Source organism: Pholcus phalangioides, unplaced genomic scaffold (assembly GCF_987345545.1).
Source record: "Pholcus phalangioides strain wild (caught in Gottingen) unplaced genomic scaffold, Ppha-v1.0 ptg000009l_1, whole genome shotgun sequence".
Taxonomy (NCBI): domain Eukaryota; kingdom Metazoa; phylum Arthropoda; class Arachnida; order Araneae; family Pholcidae; genus Pholcus; species Pholcus phalangioides.
In genome coordinates, this window is record NW_028301602.1 from 38350623 (window position 1) to 38368242 (window position 17620).

The 17620-nt window shown below is 37.4% G+C and overlaps 1 protein-coding gene across 1 annotated transcript in view; it reads left to right on the top strand.

Moving 5' to 3' along the window:
- The window catches only part of LOC149083035 (uncharacterized), a 234270-nt gene that overhangs the window by 195676 nt on the left and 20974 nt on the right, over nt 1–17620 (top strand). Inside the window, exon 2 of the mRNA XM_089236780.1 lies at nt 4962–8597. Coding sequence (XP_089092906.1) covers nt 4962–8597 — 3636 coding nt within the window. The remainder of the gene's footprint in view (nt 1–4961; nt 8598–17620) is intronic.

The following is a 17620-nucleotide window of genomic DNA, read 5'->3' on the forward strand; positions in this document are numbered from 1 at the left end:
CTTCAACTGAAGTGAATGGTCATTTGAAGAATAAGCAATAAAATAAAATGGACAACAAAACCATATTATATAAAAAAGAAACACACACACGAGGTGAACTATTTTTATTTATTTTTCCCTTTGTCATTTCTGAGGAGAGAAAGGAAGCAAATGCGGATGGAATGGGCCCTCGTTACGAGGGATTTTGGTCGTTATAGGGGTATTTTCACTTTCTGGATCCTCAGGCAGAGCGGCCATTCTTGTAGTAGCGAATTCCACATGATGCTATGGAAGAGATACCCTCTTTCCACATCCCCCCCTTCGCTCTCCAATCAGAGCGTAGGATTTGTAAGGATTTAATCTGAACAATGACGGATGATGTACTTAAAACAAATGTCATTGATGTTGATTTCATTTCTAAGAAATTCCGTGGATCCTACAAATACAGGCTTAATTTTGATGTTTAATCTTTGGAAATTCTTTAATAGATACAAGGTTTAGTGTTTTATGAATGGTACTACTAACACTTTACCGCACATCAACTCCGGCCTTATAACTACTACTACTACTTAACCGTACATGCACCTCGTACACATTCCTCTTCGGAATTTCTAGTGAATCAGCATATGAAGGAATTTTTGTTCTGAGTGAATGTGTGGCCCTAACTTATCTATATTGTAGAGTTGCGCTTGCTTCGTGTTCATGCTGCCATCTGTCTTCCATTTTCTGAAGTAAGGATGGAAAAACTTGAATTTTCATGTTATGTCAGTATTGTGTTGTAGGTCTGCCTGCTCTCCGCCGGGAGACTTTTTTAAATGGGAGAATATCGCCTTACAGCAATTTACTGCCCATCGAGTTGGACAGTAATTTGTTCGAGTTTTCCAAACTTTCCTCCGTTTTTCGAATTCGAATATTTCAGTGAATATTGCACTTGGTGTGGCTGAATTTTTTTTGGCATCAGGAAAGACAGGAAAACAACTTTCTACTTGAGTTTTGGGGCACAAGGGTTCACTGTATAACAATTTATTATCTTTTTTATTTTAAAAACACATTAAACCCCTTGAAAAATGCTACAAGTTATTTGGAAAAACTTTTTCTATCTGGAAGTATACCTCTACAATCAACGGTTCGCCAGTAAAATGTCATACCCTCTGCTTGCTGTGTACCCTGTATACATAAAAAAATGACAAAAATTTTGCAATTGCTAAAGGAATGTTATAAAGCACTTAATTGAAATTTCAAACTACTACCAATTTCATGAATGTTACTGAAGATTCTTTTCCAGCACTTAATTATCGACGTATTTCTCACTAAATCACGTTTAGAAATTTCTCTTCGATTGCGACGGACTCTAATTAAATTTGTATCGATATATCCAGACTCCCCGTCGGTGAATTCCATTCTTAATCGATTTAGTCTGGACCAACAACTGGCATGAAAACTTGTTTTGCTAAATTGTTGTTTTGTGACATTAATTCCGAGTGAGGTATCGGAATTAGAATTGCATGAACTATAGAATTTTAAATGACTCGCTGTTTTCGATTAGCTGTCATCGATTATTATGATTCAATGGATAAATAAATGAAGAAAGCGAAGTTATATCTGTTCAAGGGCGGGCACTAAATAGCGGGAAATGGGGCGTTTTGAGAATTAGTGTCTACTAATAACAAAAATACGGATTCCAACGCCTTTTTTTTTGTCAAGGACTATTGATTTGGTTCCCGCCTAGAAACAACTTGAAATGAGTGTAATGCGATGAAATGAATCGAGAAATGTCTTTCACTTAAATCTCTTTATCTTCATCTTCCACTAATGCCTATAAACCCCTTCTCGTATTTTGTCTCTTATGTGATTTATGTAATCATATATATCAAGGTTTTTCATGCTAGGTGTATTTTCACATACTTCAAACCAGTTTAAATGTTTTCGAAATGAAAATTCGTTTCGAAAAATTGCTTTTGAATACATGTGAAAGGATATCACATTTTTTTTAAGAAAGTATTTTCCAATATCATGTGAGGTTTTTCTCCGCGTATTGTGAATTTTATGTAAGGGGCCGTTCAAGTATTACGTAAGCAAATTTTTAGCCATTTTTAACCCCCTCCTCCCTCCCCCCGTTGTCAGCAAAATTTCGTCATCACTGCCCCCCTACCTCCTAACCCATATTGGTGGGATCAGAAACGTACGCGGGAGGAAGGGATATGGGACTCGTGCTTGTCGTTTACATTTTGAAATATTTCCATTATTCTCGCAAAAAGTAGAAAGTTTGGGCAATTATAAATAAATTAATCCTATTCAGATCTCACTACTCATTGAATTTTGATGAAACTCGGAAGTGAATCATGGGGGCGAAGGGAGAGATTTCTGGAATGAAAATAAAACAATTAATTTATATCTTGATGTCCAGATTGTTATTTTGATGAAATATCCATGTATAAATAAGTAAATTTTACGATAAGAGTATTGCTGAACCGTACACGCACCTGGTAAATATTCCTCGGGGGGGGGGGGGATTTCCAAAAAATTGGGGAGTACCAGATGATGCCTTATCTGTACTGCATGTGTGAACGTAAAGTAAATGACAATGACGTTAATCTACAAAAAGTCTATATTTGGAGCCTGAAAGTCAGTCTGCGTTCCTGTTAAAACAATTTTTATCAGAACGGTAGAAACTTGAACTATGCTGCGTAGATATCGTCGTTCTAAAGGATTTCAAAGAAAATAAAATTTCAAGAACATGGTGAGAAACTTCTTTATGTGCTAACTTTGGAGGGGGAGGGGGGGGGAAGCGTGTAATATCTAGAGGTTATTCGGATGCGAGGCCTCTTTAATCACCGGAATCGAATCCCTTTGGTTCCTGGTGGAATTATACGCAATACTTCATAACTTGGAATTAAAATGATGGATAAATGTACACTGAAAAACTAGTTTCGTGTTTTTTTCGGTGTAAGAACACGAAACAAGCACTTCTGATGACCTAAAAATGTCAAGTAAGCGCATATACGCAGAACACGCTCCGCATGCACCGATTCGTTAGAAATCCCGGAAAGGAATGCGGACGAGGTGCATGTACGGTTAAGTACTACTAAACACACAACAGGCACAGCACCAGGCAGACATATAGTCTTACATAAAGGTCTGTGATAGCACATAGTACTTTCTAGTAGATATTGCATTATCCGTAATAAATTCCTTACAGGAATATTTTGTTAATGGCAAGAGTATTATTTTTTGGTGAATCATCATCTGTCCGCACAGCACACAGGGCTGTTATTTCAACTTTTTCCGGGGGGGGGGGGGGCAAAGCACATGTAGTCAATGTATGTATATATATATAATTTTTAGTGTATTTTCAAAAGTCAGGGCCCTAAATTACGGGCATGGCACCGCAGCCGTGTGGTTAGCTGCGATAGCATTTTCATACGTAAGTTTAAGTGAGGAAGCGTTTAAGCATCCGTTCTCAAAGATACACTGCTCAACAATAAATCGTGGAATATTTACGGTATATGTTCATATATGTTCGACATTCGTGAGAACGAACCCCCCCCCCTCCCCTTATTATTATTATATCGAACGTCTGAAAAATAAATTAGTTCTTTAAATCTTTAGAGAATTCATAATTGGACGGAAAATTCAAAAATTTTCTTATTAATTGTTTATCTCATAAGCAGTTGCAGAAAAAAAGATTTATCTGGTTAGAAAATAACAATTAAATTGTAATAATTAACTACATGCATGCACCTATGTACCGAATTTTCTAATACCAACGATCATGGTCAAACAAAATTTTGGCAAAAGGAAACACCATTTTATACATGTGGTGGAGCAGAGTGCGGACGTTGTATTGGTCTTTTAGTAGATCATTATATTGGATAAAAAGTATCATGAGATTAATAAGAAAAACTTTGAGACTTTTCGTACCGGTTGTTATAATGTAACGGTCGCAATACCGCATGGTCGTTATAACCAGAACTGCGTAAAACCTGTCAGAAACAGCAACCGACATAAGTATGTCCAAATTAAATCATTCAAATAGTGATCACAAAATTAGTATAAAAAAAATATTTTTTTTTTCAAAACAAACCAGTAAATAATATTTAAAAAAGTGTTCGAAAAATTACAGAAATTCTCCAACGGGATGACAACCAGGACGTGAATCAAATTATTCGCACTTTTTAATTAAACACGATGTGAAAATGGTGTCTTTTCGGATCGACAGGAAGACATGGATTTATTGATTTTTCTGTCTTACTTGCATTTGTTATTCCCGATGGATCAATGTCAAGATTTTATATTTTTGTTCCCTCTTTTGTATCATGCAAGTACTTTTCGAATGTTTGTGAATCCCGTACGAAGAGGGAAAAATAAATACCCTGAGAGCAAAAAAAAACAAATACTACTTCGTAGTAGAAGCAGATTTATGTCGCTAATGGAATCGAATGTCGAGAGATATATCGCCCATTTATTTATTTATTTTTCTTTTCTCGCATTTCCCGATATTTCTTTTCTGTCCTTGTTTATCCTGTTCTTAATTCCCGCTTGTGTGACCATTATACCGTTCCAACGGTGCGTGTTTATCTGCGAGCTTCGCTGTTTTTATTCCTGTTAGCATTAGTGATGGATGTGCGCTGCGAGAAATATAGAAGGGTCCATTTCACCGAGCCTGAGACTGCTGCATTTGCTGTTCGCACAAACATGAATACATTGATGTAACAAGTGATAACCAATAAGTACGGTATTAAAACTGAACGTCTGAATTAACTGGAGTAGGAGAAGAGTCGAGTTAATTTTTTCAGACAGAGCTACAGCCCGAAAAACCATTCCCTAATTAATGATAAAACCAATCACTTTATTATACGGTTTCCAGAAACTCCGTTAATATAGTTTGTGTTATGAAATTATAAACGTAAATGTTCTTCTGATCTATTAATTGTGATAGTAGCTATTTATTTTTCTTACACTTATTTTTCTTATTCTTCCAGTATTTATCTGCATCGCCCCATACTACAGCAGCGTATATACTTCTGAAGTAGATCCGAAGGCTAACACAGATGCGACAAGTCCACCGGCTTTAACGGATCAAGATGCCTCAACGACATTCTTGCCCAATAGCCAAAAATCATCGGGAGTTACGAACGGGGATGAAAATGTGACTTCAAAGATCGAATCCGTCACAGGAGGGACTTTGCCAACTGGTCCCGAAGATGGAAATATTTCCTCAGCTGCAACAGATCTAGATAGAACAGCGAGTCAATCGAGCACCGAAATCTTCAATTCGACTCATAAAGAGTATTTTCAGTCACAGAAATCAACAAAACAAACAGTGGTGGAAAAAGAACCAGCGACATTACTTGGAGATTTGACTACGGAACTGATTGACGTATTCACAGGAGAAACTTCTTCATCAACGTTGAAGAATGCATCTTACACTACTGTGAATTCCAAACTAATCACGGATCCCACTGTTTCGTCTGGTGCAACCCAAACCGACTACACCTCCAGAATAAATGATGTAAGCACCAGTGATGAATCAGAAAAAAATACCGAATCTGGGGCTGGTTATTTATCAAGCACTTACGTAACAGAAACTTCTGTGAAGTCGCACACGACACAAAGAGCGGGCACGACATCAAAAGTTGGCGATGTTTCCGAAACAAAAGATTCTAAGGAATTCTTACATTCGACTGCTAAGCGGAGTATCGTCACAAACAATGGAAAAACAGAGACCAAACCAGTTGATGATGAAGTTTCGACGAAGGATAAACATACCACATTATTGATAAAAAATCTACATTCATCTACATCAGGCGATTCACTAACATCCATCTTCACATCAGGAGCAGAATCTTCGACTGTTCTCACTGCTGAAAAAATAATGATGCTCTCAGAAACTGAAATTACGACTGAAAGACAGGCTGACGATAACTATTCCATGGAGCCATTGATTTCGCACGACGAAAATCCAGAGAGTGTATCTCATTCGTTTAGTACAGTGGATACTGAACCCTCATCGTACGGACCGGAGACGTCCAAGAGCTTTTCTACTCCGAAAATTGAAAAAAATTCTGAGATTTTGACTTCAGAAAATCTTGCAACATCCACAGATTCAATGTTACAAACAGAAACGACGTTAATCGTCCCAACAGATAAAGCATTATATATATCTACGAAAATAGCTGACGCACCAATTTTGATAACTGATAAAATCTCCAGTGAGCATTACCCTACAGCCATGACAGATAAAACTATGCCCGATGACTCACCGACAGACACTGATAACAAACAGACCGATTCGAAAAACGTTGACGAAGTAAGCACCGTTGTCCTCCCAATCTTCATCAGTAGTAGCACTCATACTGTAAAATCTACCGAGAACTCCGAAAATGGATTGAGCACTTCTGCGAACACAGAGACTTCAGTAGCGAATACACCAGGTATAACAAAGCTCTCCCGGGGACAAAGGAGCTCCGAATCCAAAATATCTTACACTGTCTCAACGCAAAAGCCTACCGAAACAGAAATGATAGATAATTCTAAAGAACCAGGTGCTATAGTAATAACTGATGTTGATTCAATGCATTCACCGTCAGAGTCTGTCGGGAACACCGAAAGGGACTCTGCTATGCCATCAAGTTCACAATTCATTTCACAATCAGACAAGTTTGAGGGTAGTTTGAAAGAACACACCGAATCTGTGCCCTCGAAGATCATCCTGAGCACGGCTGCTTCAGAAACTAAAGGTACTAACGACAAATTCGATGTTGTCACGACGAATTCTATTAAGGAGGAGCAGTCGTCATCGTCGCCTACGCAAGAAATAACCGACAACGTTCCGGAAGAATCAAAGCAACATATAGTATTGGCACCCTTATCTGTTGGAAAGGGGCTCGTAGAAGTTCCAAGTACCCCCAGCACGGAGGCCGCTATAAAAATCGAGTCAAGCTCACAGAGTTTGGATATCCATGATAGCATGATGGGCGATCAACCGGCAGGCCACTTAGAAGAGACTGCGGGTACTGAAGCAACAAAGCAAGACTTTTCACAAACCAGTTATGTTTCTAAAATATCAATGGATACTCAACCATCATCGATTTCGAAAGTTAATGAACATGGGTTAGATGCATCAACAATTGCGTCACATCCAACAACGCATGATCATTATCAACCAGAAGAAACAGTTCTGTCTGAAGAGTATATTATAATGAATGATTCGCCTTCATTATCATCCGGAGAGATTAATGAATCCGTTATGACATTGAGCAATTCACATCCATCGGAAAAACATGTTCTTGAGATCGTCGAAAAGCCGAATACTTCTGAAATTGGGCAAAACCCTTCGACTATTGGACGAACGAGTCAAAACACTCACACCCCCGAGAAAGAAGCGTCATCAATCCACAGCATAGCTTTCGATACTGAGGACATCAGCAAATTCTTGCCTCCGGGATACACACCACCACCATCGACGCAAATTCCGGACAAATCAATCCCTGAAAGAGTGGCTCTTGATGTTGCTCCCGATCCGATCGACGTCAGCAAATTTCTTCCTTCTGGATATACATCCCCAGAACCAGAAAAAACAGACACACTGACTTCTGAAAAACCAACCCCAATTATCTCAGTCGATTCCGTTGATATTAGTAAATTTTTGCCTCCAGGTTACACACAGCCACCGTCGACAGAAGCTCCAGAAAAGTCAACCCCTGATAAAAAGATCTCGGTTGATTCGGTAGACATAAGCAAGTTCTTGCCTCCTGGCTTCACTCTCCTATCGACAGACGTTCCAGGTAAGTCAACATCCACCGATAGAGAAGCTCATAATATTGCAGTCGGTTCTGTTGACAATCCTCCGTCAACCGAACTTCCAGACACATCGACTACTGGTAAAGAAGCAGTAAATATTGCAGTCGATATAAGCAAATTGTTGCCTCCGGGCTTCACCCTCCTGTCGACAGAAATTCCAAGTAAGTCGGACAGTAATAGGAAACCTCACAATTTGGCAGTCGATTCTGTTGACATTAGTAAGTTCTTGCCTCCGAGTTACACACCACCACGATCGACAGAAGTGACGACACAAAAACCGACTGCGGATAAGATCGTCGTTGATCCAGTAGATATAAGCAAATTCTTACCTCCTGGCTTCACTCTCTTATCCACGGAAATCCCAGAAGAGTCGGTCACCAATAAAGAAACGCATAACATAGCAGCCGATTCAGCAGACATCAGTAAATTCTTTCCTCCGGGTTATACTCCTTCATCGACAGACGTTAATACAGGCAAATCAAATGCGGATAAATCGACTCACAACATCGACTCCGATTCTGTAGATATTAGCAAATTCTTGCCGGCGGGATATACTCCTCCACCTAAGGAAATTATCATCGACGAGAAGCTTAATAATCGCGATCACAGCCACGAAGAAATTGTTGCCAGTACGCCCTCGAACCTTGATACATCCGTTGACACACAGAAAGCTCAAGGAAATTTCGATCCAACGACAACGAAGATAGTTGAGAAAACGAAAATTGCGATCCCAACGTTGGGTTCGTCGGACACTACTGACTCTTCGTCTAGAGACACTTCAACTGGCAAATCAGAAATCACAGCTGCAGTAAATAGTGAGTAAACATTTACATTTTAAAATTCATTGTACTAAAATTTCTATTATTTCAAACAAAATTAGAACAATTCTCTATGTCGCTTTTAAATAAAGTATTACAATATAGGCATAAAGTTGACTTATTCGCAGAATTTTCAGGTTTTTCTGACATAAAACAAGTCTCTCCGCAGAGAGCTGGAATATAGAGTAAATATGGAGATGAACTCCCGATAAACTGGAATAAAGCGTACTCTATCGAATGATTTTGTAACTGTTTTTCGTTGCAGAATCAATGAGCGCATCCGTCAAATACAGTACATAAAACCAGAACGTTTTTGATTGGCTAACTTAATTTTATTCCCATCTTGTATACATATATGGTCTGTGGTGAATAGTCGCGGCTACAGACAGCTCTGAATAGGTGAACTATAATTAAGTACATCCTGTATATTTTAAGTTTCTTAGATCTTGAATAGTACGCTATTACAATACTTCTTTTAGTCATCTCATCGACCCTTTAAATCAGAAAATCTTCATTGAATATAAAAGAACAAAAATTTTTGGCTTCATATAATGAATAAATAATAATAATAAAAAATAATTTATGTCTAAAATTCCCAAAATGTTCTTTGCAACGTAACAAACGTAACCATACTGGTCATAATTTCCATCAACAATGAAAACTGCCGTAATGTGAAAACATTGGAAATCGCCGTAAATAGTTCGGCAAATGCATTCTATTGTGAAGAGAAATTCCACGAGAGAGAATTTCATTTGTGAGTTGAAGTGAAACAAATTGGTTGGGGTAGGTGGTTACTGCAAACGGCTGCAGGAAATCATCACGCTAGATATCCCCTGAGCGGAAGCAGGCTTCCACAAAACCGGAACTTCCCTAAACTGAACCCAATATTACAGGTCAATAGAGAAAGCTATTCACTTTCTCTCTCTATTCGAGTTCGTTTTCTTCATTATTTTGACGGCAGGTCCTTTGTCCCGTCGTCTATCATCGATTGGACCAAGCCCTGAAAATTCTTTCCGCGCTCAAAAATATCTAATGAATTCTGTTCACGTGGGTAGCATCAGGCAAACTTTTATATATTTTTAGCTAGTACAGTAAAAGTCTGTTAGTTATAACTACAGTTCACAATAACGAGGAAAATTTTCTTTATAGCGGATTTTTCGTTATAAGCGAATACTCAATTTTTTCTGCCAGGTCAAGAGGCAGTCCTAGGCAAAGGTGGTCCGCAGGCAGACTTGATAAAATTATTCACCCGTTGTAAATGATAATAGTAATATCTATATGGGTTCAAATAAAATTATACCTTCATACTTAGGTTCATCATATGCCATCGAAAGAATGCAGAAAATATCGATCTTAAATACGGGATATCCCTAAATTTTGCCAAAAATTTTGTCATTTATTGTTTTAAATGCATTTTGCTAATTACTGCTAAAATTGCTGAAGGGTGTGGAAATAAATGGCTGCTACAAATCAGTTTTCAGAACTCTCTGTACGGGATTTCACAAAAAAAAATATATATATATATATTCAACTGATCTGGTGACCATTTTTCATTGAAAAAAAATACGGTAGACGGGGGTCATAAATAATAATTCTTAAAATACGGGACATCACCAACTGTCATCAAAAAATATTGCCAAAAGTAAGCATACTCACTGATTGTAATTAAAATTGCGGGACAAACATGCGAGATGAACATTTATAATTTTTACCATAAATATCACATCTAATTGATATTATGTAAACGCTGCGCATGTGAGCGCGCATTACGACTTCGGTAATTATTACAAATTTAAATTAATACCGTGACAAATGCATAAAAAAAGTCGGGAAAATGAAAATTACAGGAATGTCCCGTAAAATTGTTTTAGACATTTCACTGGTTCTTGTTTTCAGAAAGGTTGAGAAATACCGTTTTATAGAGATCGTTTCGTTCTATTATTAAACGAATGAACAGAATTTTAGTCATGAAATTGACTTTTTTGTTTCACAGCAGTTAATCATCTACTTTAACGCGCACCAACTCCGGTTTTTATATCATCATACGACAATTACCATTCAGCGGAGTTGGGTGGGAAATAAAAGCGCCATCTACCGGTGGTCGCCGCAGGATCGGTAGAGTGAAGAACTTGTTTCTGATGTTCGGCCGGATTCGAAACCGTGGACCATAACGGGAACCTTCATAGTGAAAGACCAGCATCTTACCCCTGCGCTATTCTGACGCTGCAGCTAATTATCTCTGGGACATCTTGCATAGACTTTAGTATTATCAATGCGATTTAGTCGATCACTAAACAAAACTCTCAATTATTATATCACTGCTCACTTCCATGACTGTAGGGACTCGTCATTTTTCCGCCAAGCGGAATTTTTTTTTAGCGTGATTTTTTCAGTCATTTTGAAACAACTCTGTACTATGAGATCGGGTCCCGTAGCCTCTCAGTCGCTGGGAGGGGACAAAAGTTGAATGAAATCAACACAAATACGTAAATTTCGCAACAACAACAAAAAAACGGATTTTGAAATTGGAAATTTGGCATTTTGCAAATCAAAATTTTTGCATTTGCAAAATTTTTCAAACAACGAAAATAATTTTTTTCTAGTTATAGTTATTGCTGTTTTTTAAATTAGGACATGTTTTTCATTGTAATGAATCGCTACCCTTTAAAAGATCAAGTACCAACATTGTTTTTACATTTGAAGAGTCTACTACTCCTACTTAACCTTACATGCAAATAGTAAACATTTCTCTGGTTAATTTTTAACGAATTGATGAATGTATGCGTGGCTCTAATATATTAATGTTGCCGAAGTTATGCATGTTTCGGGTAATACAGGGTGGTGGCATTTGAAGTCAGCATGACATAACCAAATGCATGTCAAGCTGCCGTACAATGAAACGCAAGTCACAAGTATAAGTACTGAGCGAAATTATGACTAATTTTCGCTTTTGAAACTGCAAATTATCGAGATTTCGCGGAGAAGTAATGAAAAGTAAAATTTTTCGCATTTATGTGGCCGCTGTATTTCGCCGCTGTGGTGGTCGAGTGCCGCTGTGGTGGTCGAGTGGTTATGGTGCCGGACTCGTGATGCGAGGATCCGGGTTCGAACCCCACAGTGGTGGTCGGCTGAAGTTGGTTTTCTGTGGTTCCCAACTTCAAGGCGCAAATGCGAGCCGGTCTCCCCGTTAAAAAGTCTCGCCACAGAGAGCAACAGTCCTACAACGGTAAATCATTCAACCATAACACTTCACTCATAGTTAGAAAAACTGGGGGCAGATGACAGCACTACACATAACAAGCATTATACAGAAACAAACTTTACGTCAGGTTGCACTACACGTACACGCACATTCCCGCATGTACCGATTCGTTGGGGGTTCGTTGGGGGGTTCCGCGGGGGGGGGGGGGTGCATGTGTGGTGTAGCAGTAGTAGGTAGGGCCTCCAAAAAATGGCTCGGGGATCCATGATGTTCTTAAGTCAGCCACCTCGTTGGGCAATTTGCCTGTTGTGGCGTTGTATTTGTATTTGTCGAAATACGCAAATTTCACATCTATCGCGTATATATTAAGGCATATATATATTATCGCATAAACATCGTAGATACGAAATTTGCGCATCCCTAATCATCACATATCCCGCGTTTGTAGTGGGAAAGCCCGAAAATAGGAAGATGCTATTTGAAAAAATTCATTTCTCTGTGCCCATTCTTTGTTAGAAGTGCCTCAGAGTAATTTTCACGAGGACCATGTGCTATGATGAGCATCATCATGTTCGATTCTTGGAGGCAGGGAAGGGAAAACTGAATTTCTAATGATTGCTTCTTAATTTCCACTCACTATAACAGAATATTCTGTGTATATTTAACCGAAGCTATTCGAAAATCACTCGTTATAGCGAGAGTCTTGTTATAAGCCGTATGTTATTTCGGACTTCTACTGTATTTATATTTTCGGATAGTTTCTTCAAAAAAATCCACTAGTTAATGGTAACTACAGTCGGGATGATAAAGCTTCCGTAATGGTCAGCAACCGGCCATTACGTATCGTAATGAAGAGCAGAAGAATTCCTATTTCACCAAGGATCAGATCAATCATTCGTCAATGGCCGTTTGTTTCTGGTTGATATCGTATACTTATGAACGAAAATAGATCGGACATTGAAACAGTACTAAATGACCGGAGCATTCATTCATTTCCTCTCCCTTGCGGTTACCTCATCAGTCTATTTTCAAATACATCTGTAAAGGTGAAGTGACAGAATTATTTATATATTATGCCATTATATTCGGCGATACCGAATCAATAAGAGAAAGCTAAAAAAATTAAAATAATAATAATAATAATGCTCACATAGACCAGCGTTTCTCAACCTTTCTATACCAAAGGACCAGGAAAATGTCTGAAATAATTCAACGGACCACTTACACACAACATGGGTAGAATGCAGTAGCTCAAACCACACCGTAGCCACAGCGGTTGTCGGCTGAAATTGGTTTTCTGTGGTTACCAACTTCCGAGGCACGAATGCGAGCCAATCTCCCCTTTAAAAAGTCTCGTCAAAAAGAAAATTATTAGACTTCACCATAGTTAGAAAAAGTGATGGCAGATGGCAACATTACACATAACAAGCACTACACAGAAACAAACGTTACGTTAGGTTCACAACACGGACACTCTTATACCAACATGTACCATTTCGATAAAAGTTCCGAAGAATGATGTAGACGAGGTGCATGTGCGGTTTAGTACTAGTAGCATGAGTGGACCGATCACGTATTCAGTATTTCAGGAGACATTATCGTTCTTTCACATAATTTTTGTCGTTCCGACACAATTGTCTAATTTTTTTCACCAAAGTTTATTTGAACTTATAATATTTACTAAAATATTGTGTATGGAGATATTTTTCTTAACTCTTTTTTTATGAGTTGTATTTTGATAATAATGTCTATGTATAATTTATAAAAACATGCCCTGTATAGGCATACTTCTTCTTCACCAAGCACTAACTTTGGCCGTATCGCAATTCACTGCCATTAATGAGATGGGTTGGAAAGGAATGTGCTTTCTGCTTATTATTGGCCCTTTTCTCCCATTCGACGTCACACTCTTAATAGGTATTTTTGCGACTTTCACAGACTTAACGTGGTTTGCGATAGCATGTTCTATGGCAATTTTTGCTCCTCTTGATGCCCAAGATCACTCCTCTGAATTTGTCCCCACTTCAAGGCAACACCCTGTTCACGGAAAACTGGTTGTATGAAGATATATTGATGGTGTAGGAAAAAAAAATGTATCCTGACCTCATGGGGACCCGAACCCCGTTCTTTCGCATGCCGAACAAGTATTCAATCGTCTAAGCTAAGAATAAAGATAAAACATCTCCTCATTGGAGCATATGTATATGCTGAATGGCTCTGCACGATGGACGGCGGCAACATTCTGCTAATACGTTTTCCGTTTACATTGTGCAAACGAAAGAAGACGTCTTTCTCCACATATACGTTGCCATCTGGTGGCCCTGGTGTCATTTGCGAGTTATTAGCAGAATGTTAATAGAACTATTCAGAGTATTATAAGGGAAATGAATATTCTGTCTTTATGGATTAGTTGATAGAGCACTCGTTCAGCATACGACAGACCGGGATTCGTTTCCCCGTGAGGGCAGAGATGAATTTTCCTTCCCCAAAGCATCAATGTATCTTCATACAGCCAGTTTTCCGTATATGTATTGTGTTAACAAAGGAGACGACGTCTTTCTCAAGACGCGCTTCATATACATGATACATGAAGGTATACAAAAGGACTCTAGTCTATATATATATTTCTACACAGTACACAGGTGCTCCCGATTCTCACAATCACTCTGACAGTTATCGGGGAAAATTATGCCGGAGTTCATACGTCGCAGATATCTAACGATTCACAGATAACAAAAAATGCAAATCCAGCAAACAATTACTTGGGGGAATTACATACTCATGCAATAAATCATGTAATTAACTTCTCACGTACTCGGTTACCTCTAAAATTCATTTATAATGAAAACATGTATCTTTTTTTTCCCTCCATTTAAAGGGAAAAAAGCACTGGCAGAAAAAACTCCATATTAGCCAGAAAAAATGCATCCTGGAAATTAATTCTCAAGCAGATGAAAAATCACCAAACTGGCATCCAGATTGTAAAGAAAAAAGAGAAATGACGCCATATCTAATTAAATTTTGAACCAAATAATCCAATTAATGGTGACAAGATAATAAATTGAAAGAAAAGCAAAATGTTTCTCCTTTCTTTTTCCCGTTAATTAACAAAAAAAAAAATTAAATCTCTATTTTCTTTTAAGCTAAATTCCATCATCTACTTTACAGTATAGTTTTTTACTTCAAATTTTATTCTTACTATCACGGTTTTAGATAGCATGCGTTTTTTCATTTATATTTGTTAAAACTGGTTAAAAGAATTTATAATTTTTATTTTATTCCCTCACTTTTTTTTAGTTTAAATTATTTGGAAAAAATTCACAAATGCTTCGAAAGAAATTTTTTTCCCCGATTAGGATCAAAGTAAATATAAATTAAATAATAGCCCACGCACTGAAATAAAATTGTATAAGAAGAATGTTTTCTCTCCAGAGAATTTGGGAAATGAGTTACCCTGTATAAAAAAACACTAACTTTTTTTTTATTGTGTTCAAATATGTATTTGCCTCTAAAAAAATTAAATTATTAAATATTAATAAGGAAGTATTCTTTTGTATTATACATGGTAAAAGAAGTTTTAAAACATTATTCTGCCAATTCGTTTAAAAAAAAAAGTTCTCTTGAAATTGCTTTTTTAAAAGCTTATTTATTTCATACTTTTCTTTATTTGCAGATAAAAAATTAAGTGAAGCGCAATATATTATGCAAATTGATTTCGTTAAAATATACATACTTTGAAAAATTATTATTTTTTCTATTCTCGACTGATTTCAAATGAATTTTCTTTCGCCGCTTACATACGTCAACTTTTGTAAAATAAACATACTACACGGTGATTCTAAATTCGTGGGACAAATTTTAAGAGGTAATATAAGGCACTTAAACAAGCATTTTTGTTCATAGAATGTGTGGTCGAATCACAATAGCAAACACGGTAGAGGGTGTTTTTAGGGAGTGTGCGCAACATCATTTCACCAAAAGAAAATATCATATTTTTCCTATGTATTTGCTGCGATACGTGCTTTCAATCTTTCAAGGGTGCAGGGGGTTGAAATGTGGTAGGCCTTCTCATGGTGCAACGTAGGTAACGCAAAATTTACCACAAGACATTATATTACGTGTCATTGTTTGGAGCAGTATAATGATGGTGTTCACACAAATAAAAACCAAACTCCTATCCCATCAGAAAATGCATGTGCACCAATAAAAACCAAACATTTTTTTAACCTAAATTTTTGTTTTTATTCACGCGTGGACCATCAACTTCATGCTGCGCCAAATAACGACTAGCCAGGTAGGTATCCCGAAAAATATGTTTGGAGGCGATTAATTGTGTAGGTTTAGTTTTATTTCTCTATAAAATACGGGATGCAGCAATTTTTCCCGTATTATTCAGCTTTTGGGAGAAGTGATCGCCTCTCTTTGGATCCTTGCTGTGACAAGCGGTGCTATGACTTGTAGATTTTGAGTTACCCAGGTTGCACCATGATGAAGTCATGCACCCTCGCATGACTGATAGCACTTGCCGCAGCAAATACGTCGGAAAAAAATGATATTTGCTTTTGGTGAAGTGCGTTGTGCACTCACTAAAAAAAAGACCCTCTATCGCCTTTGCTATTGCGATTTGACCACACATTCTGTGACCAAAAATGCTAGTTAGTTTAGGGGCTTGTTTAGCTTGTTTTATCACATCTTAAAGTATTTCCCATGAATTTATAATCATCCCGTATACACAAATATGAAAAAAAAAACCGCATGCAAGAAAGAAAAAAGAATACTATAGCTATATAAATAGTTATCATTTATACCTTGATGCAGCAATCCTGAGCCGAGAAAATATAGTAATAACGTGAAAATGAAACATTTTATTGGAAAAGAAAATAGGGTTCATAAACAAACGGTTATCATCAAAGCGGGATAATTCCTCGATTATAACTATCATGAGTTTCATGTTTATTTTGAAATGCGTCTATTGTAGAATTTTACGACAGCAAAATGAAAGATATTCCATGTATCCACAACTCTGTTGATAAAAGGAAAAATTCGACTCTAAAACCGGGAATCGTCCCTAGCCAATTGATGATTGAAAGCTTTTATCTCATTATTTTAATGAGGAAATTCGATTGTAATTTGTCGTGAATAAATGCAAATTATCGCAAATAAATACAGAAAATTAGAAAAAATATTATTAATTAAGTTATTTATTATAAAATTTAAAATTATTTATTTATTTCTATTTTATTTTATCTACAACCCTGAAAAGCAGGAAAGAAAGCTCTTACATTGAGCATGAAAGCATAAACACCAGGAATGTAAAAACTCGTGTCAAGAAAAAACCACCGGTCAAATACAAATACACAATTACTAAGAAGTGAGAAATCATCATCAACCATTTTCGATTCACTGCTGGATGAAGATCTCTAAAAATTTTTCTATTTTACTCTGTCTGATGCTTTAGCCATCCAGTTGACTCCAGCCACTTTTCTGATTTCGTCGATCCATCTTGCGCGGGGACGCCTTCTCGGACGTTTAACACAACGGGGGTACCAATCTAGGACACTTGTGGTCCATTTGTTGTCCCGTCTTCTTGCATTATGTTCAACTCATTTCCAGTTTAAACGCTTAATTTTTTCCATGGTATCATGTACCTTTGTGTGGCTTCTCATCCAAGTGATTCGTTTTCTGTCTCTCCTTGTGATACCTAACATGCATCTTTCCATGCTCCTTTGTGTTGTTTATATCGTCTTGCTCTTGTGAGTGTCCATGTTTCAGCTCCATAAGTCAGCGGTGGTAGCACACACATTCGTTTTTCAAGCAT